This window comes from Coregonus lavaretus (genome assembly GCF_964263955.1).
Source record: "Coregonus lavaretus genome assembly, chromosome: 22".
Lineage (NCBI taxonomy): Eukaryota > Metazoa > Chordata > Actinopteri > Salmoniformes > Salmonidae > Coregonus > Coregonus lavaretus.
In genome coordinates, this window is record NC_140009.1 from 5,891,522 (window position 1) to 5,905,946 (window position 14,425).

At 41.3% G+C, this 14,425-nt stretch overlaps 1 protein-coding gene across 1 annotated transcript; it reads right to left on the minus strand.

The window, feature by feature from the left end:
• Positions 1-774: 774 nt before the first annotated feature.
• LOC311149856 (ragulator complex protein LAMTOR5-like) lies at positions 775-14,217 on the minus strand. The gene is made up of 5 exons (XM_084187096.1): positions 14,167-14,217; positions 13,831-14,026; positions 13,679-13,740; positions 12,707-12,824; positions 775-1,214 (listed from the first exon to the last, which is right to left on the minus strand). Exons 2-5 carry the CDS (start codon positions 13,863-13,865, stop codon positions 1,154-1,156), a joined length of 276 nt encoding a protein of 91 aa, XP_084043222.1. The 5' UTR covers positions 13,866-14,026; positions 14,167-14,217; the 3' UTR covers positions 775-1,153.
• Positions 14,218-14,425: the final 208 nt, after the last annotated feature.

Sequence of the window (14,425 nt, forward strand, 5' to 3'; positions counted from 1 at the left end):
AATATGTGTTCCAAATAGCACCCCTTTCCCTATTTAGGTTTACTACTTTTGACCCAGGCCCATTATATAACGAATAGGGTGCTATTTGGTACAGAGACAATGAACTACTGACATTGACCTCTGACAGACATCAGCCACATTAAGGTCAGTGCGTTCTGAGTCTGGCGTGGCCTTCAGATTGGTGGCGATGACTGGGGTAGTCTTCTGGCTGTTATGGGGACTGTGAGGCGTGGCCACGACTCAATATTCAACTCCTGTAGGTTTGTAGGCCAAGTTAACTTAATGGAGTTTTTAGCGTTTTGGTTATCGGTAAAAAATAAAAATAAAAAATAATAATCACCTGCCCAATGGGCCAACCACAGAGCAGGCTCAACTGGCGTGACCGCGCAGGTCACTTGCCCCAGGCAAAAGGGCAACCCTTAATGTCAAACCTTTAGTGGGGGAAATGCTAAACTGACAAGACCAGCATCTAGGGGCAACTTAACCCTACACTTAAAATCATAGAAGACTCAGTTCAGACATACCGTACGAAACATGACTAAGTCCCACATTTAAAAACAGATACAGCAGTAAAATATAGAAGTATAGCGTACCAAATACCACGTTCAGCTCCTCTAGGCCAAGTTTACTGCAGTATCCCACGAGAGTGAAATATATTTGAAAACATACCACACTAAAAAGATATAAACAAGACCGTCAGTTCAGACACACCGTACAGTACGACACAACCAAGTCCCCCTGACTTTGCAGAACACAGACACCATTACAGCTGTGACAAATTGTTACATTGCTTTTAATATGAACACATATACAATATTTATACATTACATTTGAAAACCAGACCTGATTGCAGATGAACAAATGTCCCAAAAAGTCTTATCCAGGTATTGAATAAGAAATATTGGCCCAAAGCGAATCAGACCCTATTAACTTATACAAAACACAACTCAAATAGTATGTACTCGACTTTTAAAAATGACTCCTTTTAAATTCGACTCCTGGCCAAACAGACAGTGGAAGAAGAAGGAAAAACGACAATCTTCTGACACTTGAACACAACCTCCCAGATCCAGATCTTATATTGTGTATGATTATTTAGCATTAGTGAACAAACAGCTTTACAGACAGCCTTGTATATCTTCATTAGGTGACCTCATGACGCCATCTTGTGAACAGCTACTGTGATGGTTCCATGCGTTCTCACAAGGATATTCCTGTGGGGGGGGGGGGGGGGGGGGGGGGGGTACAAACAATCAATGATTACTATAGTAAAAAGCCTGTGGCCAATCAATTGCATTTCAATCAAGACATGACAAAATAAATAATGCAATATTAAAATCACTAACCAAACACAAAAACATTGACAGTTTGACAGCATACAAAGAAACATCACCATTAAAGCTTTGAAGGATTACTACTGGTTGCTTTTTTTGGGGAGATGAGGAAAAAGTTGCCACAGTCATATCATTCATTAAGGCAGCATGTCATTCGGGCCCGTATTCATAAAGCGTCTTATGCTTCGAACACACCGTCTGTGTTTGCGTTTTGGTACACCAAGAAGTACATGCATTTCCAATGGAACGCTGCGTTTGTCTTGCAGCATTGCGTTGCAGAGGCAGTTGCAGTGCGTTCTGTGTGGTGCATACGTTGGATTTATCGAACGTATGCGTCCAAACTGTATGCGTAAACGGGTTGACAGAAATGGTAGCAGAAGGTGAACGTTGAACGTTTGTTGCACACATATCTAGATGATGCTGTATACTATTAAAAGCGTGAGAGTATAGTCTGACAGCGCAGCCCCTTTATAGCGTGAAGAGCAAAGTGCCTGCTCCAAGTACTCATTTATTGCTAGAGCTGTCTGGGCTGCATTAGCTCACAGTCCCCACTCCTGCTGCACAGAAGTTAACACGCTTGAATAATGCAACACTGTATGTAGAAATGTTGAAACTGTTCGCAAAAACAATGTCCCTACAGCCTCGAACACTTTTACAAATACAAGACAATATCGGTAGCTAAGCTTCCAGCTTTAATTGTAGGCCAACGTTCCTTGCTAGCTTACAGCTGAATTCACTACCTAGTAGTAATTTGTTTGTGATAATATGCTAACCATAGCGCAAAATATGCTGACTTCAAAGCTGACTGTCCCCAAAAACGTTATTTGCTTCGTCTCCCTTTCCACTGAAAACCGGTCCTTTGCCTCCCGTGTGGTTTCCACTACAGTCCACAGCCACATTCTGCCTCCTGAATCACGTCAATCATTTCTTAAAGAGAAAGTGCACACTTTTAGAAAAGAGCTTGCAAATGTTGTACAATAAAATAATATGTTCTCTTAGCAGTTACCAATAAAATAAGTCCTACATGGAAAGGATTGTTTGTCATCTGTAGCCCCATGAAATCAGCAAAAAGCTCAAATCAATAACAATGCATGCTCACATTCCTATTGAACATGTATTCACCCGTTTGGTGAATACACCTTGATTTACCCTGTTTATGAAAATATTTACCATTCAAAGAAATGATTACAATTTTTTTTTTTTTTTTTACCAAAGTCAAATCTCTTAATGATTTATTTTTACATTACTTTTTTTTTATTTTTATGTAACGATATCGAACTCAGATGCCCAATGATTGAACAGAGCAGTAGCCGGAGTTTATTTTCTGGATCAAGTGCCATTCTGTGACTTTGGCTAGTAGGTCTAATAATAATAATTATTATTTGATCGTGACGGGTATCGAGTATTGTGATTTTAAATCTTGTATCGAAGACAACACTACTGTCCATATAATCATATCAATTATGATCCCAAAGACAAAAAACTGATCTCAGATCAGCAGAAACTGACCAACTCTGCCTCAGCTCAACATGTCGTTAAATACCGTAGTCGGGATGTCACGGTGTAACTCGTATCTACAGGATGCTGCCATACAATCTTTTCCCATTTACAAGCTGTCAATCATACATATAGCATGTTGCCCACAGGGGATCAATGTTTTATGCCCATGTCTTGAACATAGTTTCAAATGAGTTGTTTTGACTGCTCAGAGATGTGCGCAGTGCAATGTAAAGGTGAAGTTCAGGGAACTACATGAAGCGCTGCACATACTTATGATATCCACAAGGTGGCAGCACAGTCAACGATAACTAGACGAATCAAAATCACATTTTATTTGTCACAAGCTTTGCAAACAACAGGTGTAGACTAACAGTGAAATGCTTATTTACGGGCCCTTCCCATCAATACAGAGAAAGAAAATATAAAAAATATAAATTAAAACACAATAATAATAATAATAATAATAATAGTAATTATAATAATAGTAATAAATACACAATGAGTAACGATAACTTTGCTATCTACAAGGAGTTGAGGGTGGGTTGTTGGATGTGGGTATCAGATCTGTGAATTGGAGTGGGTCCAGGGTGCCTGGGATGATGGCGTTGATGTGAGCGACCAGCCTTTCATGGCTACAGATGTGAGTGCTACGGGGCGATAGTCATTTAGACAGGTTACCTTGGCGTTCTTGGGCACAGGGACTATGGTGGTCTGCTTTAAACTACTGATGAATAAAAAATACAGTACCAGTCAAAGTTTGGACACATCTACTCATTCCAGGGGTTTTCTTTATTTAAAAAAAACTATTTTCTACATTGTAGAATAATAGTGAAGACATCAAAACTATGAAATTACACATATGGAATCACGTAGTAACCAAGTGTTAAACAAATCAAAATATATTTTGTATTTGAGATTCTTCAAAGTAGCCACCCTTTGCCTTCATGACAGCTTTGCACACTCTTGGCATTCTCTCAACCAGCTTCATGAGGTAGTCACCTGGAATGCATTTCAATTAACAGGTGTGCCTTTGTTAAAAGTTAATTTGTGGAATTTCTTTCCTTCTTAATGCATTTGAGCCAATCAGTTGTGTTGTGACAAGGTACAAATAAAGAAAAACCCTTGAATGAGTAGGTATGTCCAAACTTTTGACTGGTAATGTATATATAAATAAATTAGATAGTTACATAATCGGGATATTATTTGACGACATATCGCATCGTTTTGACAATATCGCAATATTATTTTTGTGTTAGTTGGTTGTACCTGCACCAAAACTCCAGTATTTTTCCTTCGTAGCTTGTTCTCCGTCATCTTTTTAAAAAGGGAGCCAATTTGTTTTCAGCACTTATTTCCATGACTGATCAAAACTCGTTTTCTCATGGATCTCTTGTCCCTCTGCCGCAGACATATGGTGAGCAATAGGTTTCTAACATCAAATCGCAATAAAATCACAGTATTGAATTGCAATAATAGAGTCAAAATACCCATAAAACCTAGCGGTCAAACAGGGAAATGGTTCCAAATGTTTTCCCACAATTTTTCCAATAGGGGATTTTACAAACGCTTAAATTAAGGGCTGTGTTACGTGTAGGCTTACCCTGGCGCGATGTTCTGATAACCGTGTAAATCTCTCGGACAAGGTGACTTATCAATATATTTGCCTCGTTGCCCTAAACAAGTACCTGAAGAAACTTTGCAATGACAGGAACGTCTCTCTTTGTGACAACTTTGATTTGCTGTGGGAGTAACCAACACTTTTTAAAAGAGACCATAACCACAGGGGTTCCAGGATTATTTCCAGCAACGTCGCAAACTGTTTTATAGACTGACAGACAGGGTCTGGTAGCGCTCTAGTTCTCCCTGTCAGAACAAGCAACACAGGACTTGGAAACCATATCAACTCCTGTAGAAATGGAACTATGGTTATTGTGAGTAACCAAATGTATATCCCTTTTAACTCCGCCTTCTAGTGAGTTTATACAAACTGTGATCTCCTACCATTCTGATAGATTGGAGACTGTCAGAAAAAAATGGTTGTAACAATAAATTTGGTTGATATTCTATTGGTTACCTCGAGGCAGATGCCCCAGGGGCAAAGTGGCCCACACTCATTGAATAAGGCGCTTTTAAAATGTTAGAGCAATCACTAGAAAAACCTTTCTCGTGAATGACCTCATTACTGAGCGCAAAGTTGATTGTATGTTTCTCACTGTAGTGCCGCTCTTATTGAAGCCTCCCCCTGGACTACAGCTCTATCAGGAAAGGGAAAAAGGGTGTGGGGGGGGACAGCCTCTATTTTCACTCAGCTGTCAGGACATTTCGTTTGGCGACTTTGGATCTTTTGAGCATCATGCTATACTGTTTAAATGTCAGCCAACAGTGCTGGTCATAACCCTGTATAGGCCATCAAAGCACTGACCCACTTTCTTTACTGATTTCTCTGAACTATTGTCCCTGAGAAATATGATAAAATTATTGTGTTGGGGCGATTTTAAAATTCATGTTGACAAAGAGACGGACTCCAAGGACCATTGAATGTATGAATCTTTTGAGCTCTATGGACTTTATCCAACATGTTACTGGGCCGATCCATAACCACGGCCATACTCTGGACCTGGTTATTACCAAGGGGCTTTCTAATTACATATCCTCTATTGTTGATGTTGCTTTATCTGATCACCACTGTGTATTTCTTACTACCTTGTGGCCTATAGCACAGGGCAATACTGAACACATTAAGAAACGCTATCTTACCTCTGAAGTTGCTACAGATTTTGAACACCACCTATTTTGCCTTCCTCTTGTGATGATTTAGTTGATAACTTTAATAGCACATTAATAGCCAATAGCTCCAATAAGGTTGAAAAAGGCCACATCCAAACGGAGAGCCCTTTGGATGAGTGAGGAAATTAATCAATTAAAAGAGAAATTGCAGAAAGGCAGAGCAGAAGTGGAGAAAGTCAAAGTTGCAGGTCCATTATGATATTCTGAGTGAACAACTTGGCATATATATAACAAGGCAATTTGAAAAATTAGCCCGTCTGGCATATCTAACTTGATCACTTATAAATCAGAATAATTTGAGAGTGCTCTTCTCGACCATGGATGGCCTGATAAATCCTACCCCCGCAAACCTATGAACTTTCCTCCACATCTAAATGTGATGAGTTTGTGGCATATTTCAGAGATAAGATAACAAACATTAGGCTGGGTATCAGTCAAGCAAGACCTGACGATGTGTCCTAGCCTATCACGCAAAGGCACTATGGATTTTTTCCCCCCTAGTTGACACAGACATGATCAAGAAAGTGATATCACAATTTAAGCCTTCTACCTGCCTTCTCAATCCTATCCCCACCACCTTATTCAAAAGTGTTTATTGCATATCTGAAGAAGTGCAAGCTATTGTTAATCACTCCCTGTTCACAGGCACTTTCCCCACTGCACTAAAAACTGCTATGCTGAAACCCCTTCTGAAGAAAAGTAATCTAGATTTTTCAGCTCTTAGCAATTTTCGGCCAATCTCCAACCTTCCATTCTTAAGCAAAAATTCTAGAAAAATTGGTTCAAAAAACAACAACAAAAATGTAAGTGCCAACTGTATCTTTTAAACATTCCAATCTGGTTTTCATGCCCACTACAGCAGAGACAGCCTTAGTTAAAGTGGTAAATGATCTTAGAGCCAACACAGATGCCAAACAACTCTCTGTCCTTGTACTCTTGGACTTAAGTGTTGCATTCGACACTGTTGACCATGATGTCCTTCTGGACAGACTGGAGAGGTGGGTTGGCCTCTCCGGTCCAGTTCTACATTGGTTTAGGACCTATTTAAAACGGTCGAGAGTTTGTCACCCTTCGTGAACATAACTCAGAGAAAATACACATCACGTGGCGTTCCACAAGGTTACATTTGGGTCCGGTACTGTTCAGTTTATATACTGTATGTAACCCCTTGGCAGCGTTATCAGAAAGCACAGCATTGATTTTCACGGCTAGACAGACAATACACAACTTTACATTTGTGTCCATCCATTTGCTCCACGGATAAATTATTAGACTGTATTAGTGATTTAAATACTTGAATGGCTCACAACTTCCTCCAGCTAAATCAAGACAAGACCGAGGTACATATTGTTGGAGCCAAAGCACAGAGAGAGAGAATCTGGCCGCACATTTTAATTCACGGGAAATAAAGATAAAACAACAGGTTAAAAAAACCTAGTTGTCATTTTAGATTCTGAACTCAATTTCGAATCACATATTAGGAATATGACCAAAATAGCTTTTTACAACACGAGGAACATTGCCAAGGTGAGGCATTGATTACTGTAATGCTCTCCTGTTTGGTCTACCCAAGAAAGCCATTGGTCAACTGCAAAACATACAGAATGCTGCAGCACGGGTACTGACCAAGACCAGACGGAGAGCACACATTACACCAGCTTTAAGGTCTCTGCACTGGCTGCCTGTGAGTTTTAAAATGTACGATTCATCTATTGGTTTTTAAATCAATCCAAGTTTGCGCACCCCAATACGTCAGACATGCTTTTAAGTTATGTACCCAGTAGGTCCCTCAGGTCCTCAGGCACTGGCCTTTTAACTATCCCAAAGCCCTGGACCAAGAGGCATGGGGAGGCAGCCTTTAGTTATTATGCCCCCAGCCTCTGGAATAGCCTGCCAGAGAACCTGAGGGGTCCGAAAATGTGGACATATTTAAAATAGATCTTAAAACACCTTTTTAGCTTTTCTTTTCTTTAGGGGGCTTTTTAGTCTTTCAGTTTTTATTGTTATTCTTTTGTTTTTTTTATCCTCTGATGTTTTTTGTGTATTAAATATTTCATTTTTATTTTTTCATTGTTTGTTTTTTCCTGTAAAGGACATTGTGTTGCATTCCATGTCTGAATAAAGCTTGATTTGATGTACAGTGGGGAAAAAAAGTATTTAGTCAGCCACCAATTGTGCAAGTTCTCCCACTTAAAAAGATGAGAGGCCTGTAATTTTCATCATAGGTACACGTCAACTATGACAGACAAAATGAGGAAAAAAAATCCAGAAAATCACATTGTAGGATTTTTTATGAATTTATTTGCAAATTATGGTGGAAAATAAGTATTTGGTCAATAACAAAAGTTTCTCAATACTTTGTTATATACCCTTTGTTGGCAATGACACAGGTCAAACGTTTTCTGTAAGTCTTCACAAGGTTTTCACACACTGTTGCTAGTATTTTGGCCCATTCCTCCATGCAGATCTCCTCTAGAGCAATGATGTTTTGGGGCTGTCGCTGGGCAACACAGACTTTCAACTCCCTCCAAAGATTTTCTATGGGGTTGAGACCTGGAGACTGGCTAGGCCACTCCAGGACCTTGAAATGCTTCTTACGAAGCCACTCCTTCGTTGCCCGGGCGGTGTGTTTGGGATCATTGTCATGCTGAACGACCCAGCCACGTTTCATCTTCAATGCCCTTGCTGATGGAAGGAGGTTTTCACTCAAAATCTCACGATACATGGCCCCATTCATTCTTTCCTTTACACGGATCAGTCGTCCTGGTCCCTTTGCAGAAAAACAGCCCCAAAGCATGATGTTTCCACCCCCATGCTTCACAGTAGGTATGGTGTTCTTTGGATGCAACTCAGCATTCTTTGTCCTCCAAACAAGACAAGTTGAGTTTTTACCAAAAAGTTATATTTTGGTTTCATCTGACCATATGACATTCTCCCAATCCTCTTCTGGATCATCCAAATGCACTCTAGCAAACTTCAGACGGGCCTGGACATGTACTGGCTTAAGCAGGGGGACACGTCTGCCACTGCAGGATTTGAGTCCCTGGCGGCGTAGTGTGTTACTGATGGTAGGCTTTGTTACTTTGGTCCCAGCTCTCTGCAGGTCATTCACTAGGTCCCCCCGTGTGGTTCTGGGATTTTTGCTCACCGTTCTTGTGATCATTTTGACCCCACGGGGTGAGATCTTGCGTGGAGCCCCAGATTGAGGGAGATTATCAGTGGTCTTGTATGTCTTCCATTTCCTAATAATTGCTCCCACAGTTGATTTCTTCAAACCAAGCTGCTTACCTATTGCAGATTCAGTCTTCCCAGCCTGGTGCAGGTCTACAATTTTGTTTCTGGTGTCCTTTGACAGCTCTTTGGTCTTGGCCATAGTGGAGTTTGGAGTGTGACTGTTTGAGGTTGTGGACAGGTGTCTTTTATACTGATAACAAGTTCAAACAGGTGCTATTAATACAGGTAACGAGTGGAGGACAGAGGAGCCTCTTAAAGAAGAAGTTACAGGTCTGTGAGAGCCAGAAATCTTGCTTGTTTGTAGGTGACCAAATACTTATTTTCCACCATAATTTGCAAATAAATTCAATAAAAATCCTACAATGTGATTTTCTAGATTTTTTTTCCTCAATTTGTCTGTCATAGTTGACGTGTACCTATGATGAAAATTACAGGCCTCTCTCATCTTTTTAAGTGGGAGAACTTGCACAATTGGTGGCTGACTAAATCCTTTTTTCCCCACTGTATTTACCCCCAAAAAATTAAATGCTAATTAGCTGCTAATGTGGCTATCATACTTTTTTTTTTTTTTTTTTCACCTTTATTTAACCAGGTAAGCCAGTTGAGAACAGGTTCTCTTTACAACTGCGACCTGGCCAAGATAAAGCAAAGTAGTGCAATAAAAACAACACAGAGTTACATATGGGGTAAAAAAAAAACATAAAGTCAGAAATACAACAGAAAATATATATACAGTGTGTGCAAATGTAGCAAGTTATGGAGGTAAGGCAATAAATAGGCTATAGTGCAGAATAATTACAATAGTATTAAACACTGGAATGCTAGATGTGCAAGAGATTATGTGCAAATAGAGATACTGGGGTGCAAAAGAGCCAATTAAATAACAATATAGGGATGAGGTAGTTGGGTGGGCTAATTTCAGATGGGCTGTGTACAGGTGCAGTGATCGGTAAGGTGCTCTGACAACTGATGCTTAAAGTTATTGGGGGAGATAAGAGTCTCCAGCTTCAGAGATTTTTGCAATTCGTTCCAGTCATTGGCAGCAGAGAACTGGAAGGAATGGCGGCCAAAGGAGGTGTTGGCTTTGGGAATGACCAGTGAGATATACCTGCTGGAGCGCAGACTGCGGGTGGGTGCTGCTATGGTGACCAATGAGCTAAGATAAGGCCGGGATTTGCCTAGCAGTGATTTATAGATGGCCTGGAGCCAGTGGGTTTGACGACGAACATGTAGTGAGGACCAGCCAACAAGAGCGTACAGGTCACAGTGGTGGGTAGTGTATGGGGCTTTGGAGACAAAACGGATGGCACTGTGATAGACTACATCCAATTTGCTGAGTAGAGTGTTGGAGGCTATTTTGTAAATGACATCGCCGAAGTCAAGGATCGGTAGGATAGTCAGTTTTACGAGGGCATGTTTGGCAGCATGAGTGAAGGAGGCTTTGTTGCGAAATAGGAAGCCGATTCTAGATTTAACTTTGGATTGGAGATTCTTTATGTGAGTCTGGAAGTTGAGTTTACAGTCTAACCAGACACCTAGATATTTGTAGTTGTCCACATACTCTAGGTCAGACCCGTCGAGAGTGGTGATTCTAGTCGGGTGGGCGGGTGCTAGCAGCGTTCGATTGAAAAGCATGCATTTAGTTTTACTAGTGTTTAAGAGCAGTTGAAGGCTACTGAAGGATTGTTGTATGGCATTGAAGCTCGTTTGGAGGTTTGTTAACACAGTGTCCAATGAAGGGCCAGATGTATACTGAACTACAAATGCCATGATGATCTGGATGAGTCAAAGATAAGAATCTCTGGATTAACTATCTAGTGTTAACTCAATTTAGTAATGAATCAATTGGCAACATTTCCTTAAATTGACAATTCTGTGAACGGTCTTGGGGAAGTTTTACATTTACATAATACCTGTTAGCTAAAGATGACATGCAGGAGCTTGCAGGGATTTGTAGTGTTGCATGATGTCTACTTTGATGCTGATTAGCATTTTCGAATCCGAGTGTAAATATAGCTGAATATATTGATATAGGTCACCTTGACCTAAAGAGATTTACATGGTTATCAAAACGTCACACCAGGGTGAGCCTACACAAAACACAGCCCTTATTTTAAAGTGTTTCTAAAATCCCCTATGGGAAAAATGAATGGTGGAAAAGTTTGGAAACATTTCCCTGTTTGACCGCTAGGTTTTATGGGTATTATGACACGTCCACTGCGGGGCTCAAAACATATCATAATGGCACCTAAGTATCTTGATAATATCGTATTGTCAGGTCCCTGGCAATTCTCAGCCCTACTTGAAACATGTAGGTATCACAGACAAGGTCAGGGAGAGGTTGAAAAGGTCAGTGAAGACACTTGCCAGCTGATCAGCGCATGCTCTGAGTACGTGTCCTGTTTAAAGATCGTACTCACATCGGCTACACAGTCGTCCGGAACAGCTGGTGCTCTGATGCATGGTTCAGTGTTGCTTGCCTCGAAGTGAGCATAGAAGGCATTTAACTCCTCTGGTAGGTTTGCATCACGGGGCAGCTCGTGGCTGGGTTTCCTTTTGTAATCTGTGATAGTTTGCAAGCCCCGCCACATCTGACAAGCATCAGAGCCGGCGTAGTAGGATTCGAGCTTAGTCCTGTATTGACGCTTTGCCTGTTTGAAGGTTCGTCGGAGGTCGTAGCGGGATTTCTTATAGTGGTTGGTTGTTTAGCAACAAAACACGACATGCGCAACCATGGGTCAAAACAGAGGAGGTTGGTTTAGATTGTTGACAACATGTAAGCTATATTTAGTCTCCAAGGTTTATTAAAAACATAAATAAATTTGTACAATGACCTTGTTGTCTCTCAAATACATCGTTACAGTTGTTGGTTGGCTAGCTAGCTAGCGAATTTTAGCTATATTAGCATTAACATGAAATCAGTCAAAACAAGACATGGCATCAATAACAAGATGAAACAAGCTGAAACGAGCCACTTACGATTCCTCACATGGCAGTTTCACGTCATTCTTGCTAGAAATCTGGCCGTCCAGAATCACAACAGGCTAACTTCTGCCCCATGGAAGCGCGCACGTCGTCTTCGTGACGTTGTCAGCCAACCCATCTATAAGAGTCCGGATTAGTGTCCCGCTCCTTAAAAGCTGCAGCGCTAGCCTTTAGCTCAGTGCGGATGTTGCCTGTAATCCATAGATTCTGGTTGGAATATGTAGCTTAGCATTCGCTTCATCGGAACCATTTCCGTATTGAGCGCCTCACTGGTACTTCCTGTTTGAGTTTTCGCTTGAGAGCAGGAATCAGGAGGATAGAGTTATGGTCAGATTTGCCAAATGGAGGGCGAGGGAGAGCTTTGTATGCGTCTGTGTGTGGAGTAAAGGTGATCTAGAGTCTTGTTTGCCTCTAGTTGCACAGGTGACATGCTGGTAAAAATGAGGTAAAACTGATTTCAGTTTAACCAGACAAGCACTTTGCAGATAAGCTCCAAGTCGAGTTCTAAATCCACCCCTAGCTCCTACCTGTTCGCGCCCGTCATGTAGATGTGAAAAACTTGCAAAGGTATGAGCAACATGATAACTGCTTGGCCTTGCCCTCTGATAGGCTGGCAAGACTTTGCACTATTATCTACCCAATGCTTTCAGATCCTCTGCCAAAGAAAAAGGGTCTAGAAACTTTATTTGTAAATAGTAACCGGTCATATAACGATCCGAGGGCGAGTTCGTTTTGCATCGCCGGGTGCCCTGGGTTTGCACATTTTAGACGATTCAATTGTTCCTAAAGTGAAAAACCCAACCACCCGGGGCACCAAGCGATGCAAAACAAACTCACCCTAATATTGACTGGATGTGGTTCCTCACCCTGAGTCTGCCTCCAGGCACACTGTGGGGCTGTCTGTAGGGTCTCTGGTGAGAGCGGCTGCCTGTCTGACCAGTACAGACACCACTCCCCCATGCTCGTCAGACAGAGAGCCACGACCTGAAATAAACACAAGGGAGACAAAGTAGACTCCGATTCAGTCATATGGAAGGTCAAAATGCAGGCTGATCTTGTGATAAGTTCACTAGTATCAAAAGTGGGCCCGGTACATTAGCTAGGCCCTACCAGAGATAACAGGATTTGGCTCTAGCTAGGCTACTATTATTTGACTTATTGCGTTGTCTAATATTTGTAACTACTGCCATTTCAAGGGTATATTTTCATAGTTTTCAAACATTCAGTTAAGTCTTTTGTTGAAGTGTCAAACGTTAGAAGAGGCAGTTGCCAGACATAGGCTGCAAAACAGTGTAGCTAGCTAGCAGCATTTCCCTCAATGATGAATGATGGACAGCTATGGAACCCTGACCAGTTTACCGGATGTGCTACCTAGTACCTTGTCCTGGAAGCCGACTGACATTTACTCCTGAGGTGCTGATCTGTTGCACCCTCTATAACCACTGTGATTATTATTTGACCCTGCTGGTCATCTATGAACGTTTCAACATCTTGAAGAACGATCTGCCCTTAAAAGCCATGTACTCTATAATCGCCTCCCGGCATAGCCAGAAGAGGACTAGCCACCCCTCAGAGCCTGGTTCCTCTAGGTTTCTTCCTATGTTCCTGCCTTAATAGGGAGTTTTTCCTAGCCACTGTGCGTATGCATTGATTGTTCTTTGGGGTTTTAGGCTGGGTATCTCTGTATGTAAGCACTATGACAACTGCTGATGCAGGTCTTTATCAAATAAATGTGATTGATTTGACGACGACTGCGTGCGGTCGTCAATCAAACGTTTGCCTGCTAAATAATCAGATAAATAAAAGACAGCAACAACAAACGTGATAATTTGACTTACAGCCTAGAATATGTCCTTGTTGGTCGGTGCAGAGAACTCCGACAATGGCTGGATTCTTCATGCTATCATATCAAAACAACATTTGAGGAATGTTTTCACATAATTCAACGATTTGGTACGATCACATACGTTTCGATCAAATAATCACTTACGTATCATCCAGATGTTGCTCGAGAGTCGATTCCATAGTTATGATGGCGTTAGCTGCAGTTAATAAATGTTTTATTTGGCAATCATTTGTTTGTGATTGTCTGCTTTCTGACTTTTCTCTAGTCAGTCAGCTGATGCGCATTCCTACGGAAACTAGCGAAGGCTAAATTACACCAAAGGCGATTCCTTCAGTTTTTTCTGTAATGGAAAGCAGGGGGGGGATAAAGAACACACATTTACAAAATAAGAACAGTTGCTTCTCTCCCAAAAGCAATAGACATACAACAATGTACTATCTCTTGGTAAGCTACCTCCCTTTACAGGAGTGGTATTCTAACCTCTCCTCAGGACCCTTCTTCTTCTTCTGCTTCTTGTTCTTCTTCTTGTATGATATCATGGCGGTCTGCAAACAATCGTTTAAGTGCATGCCGCCACCTACTGTGGTGGAATGTACGATCAATCATGATCTGCCCAATTTGGTACTACCATGAAAATAAAATTCAAAACCAAATAAATCCCTAACTTCTACCACACCCTCCCCTCCCCCGAAACCCCCCCCCCCAACCTCATTAAACTTGATCTATATCATGCTGAAAC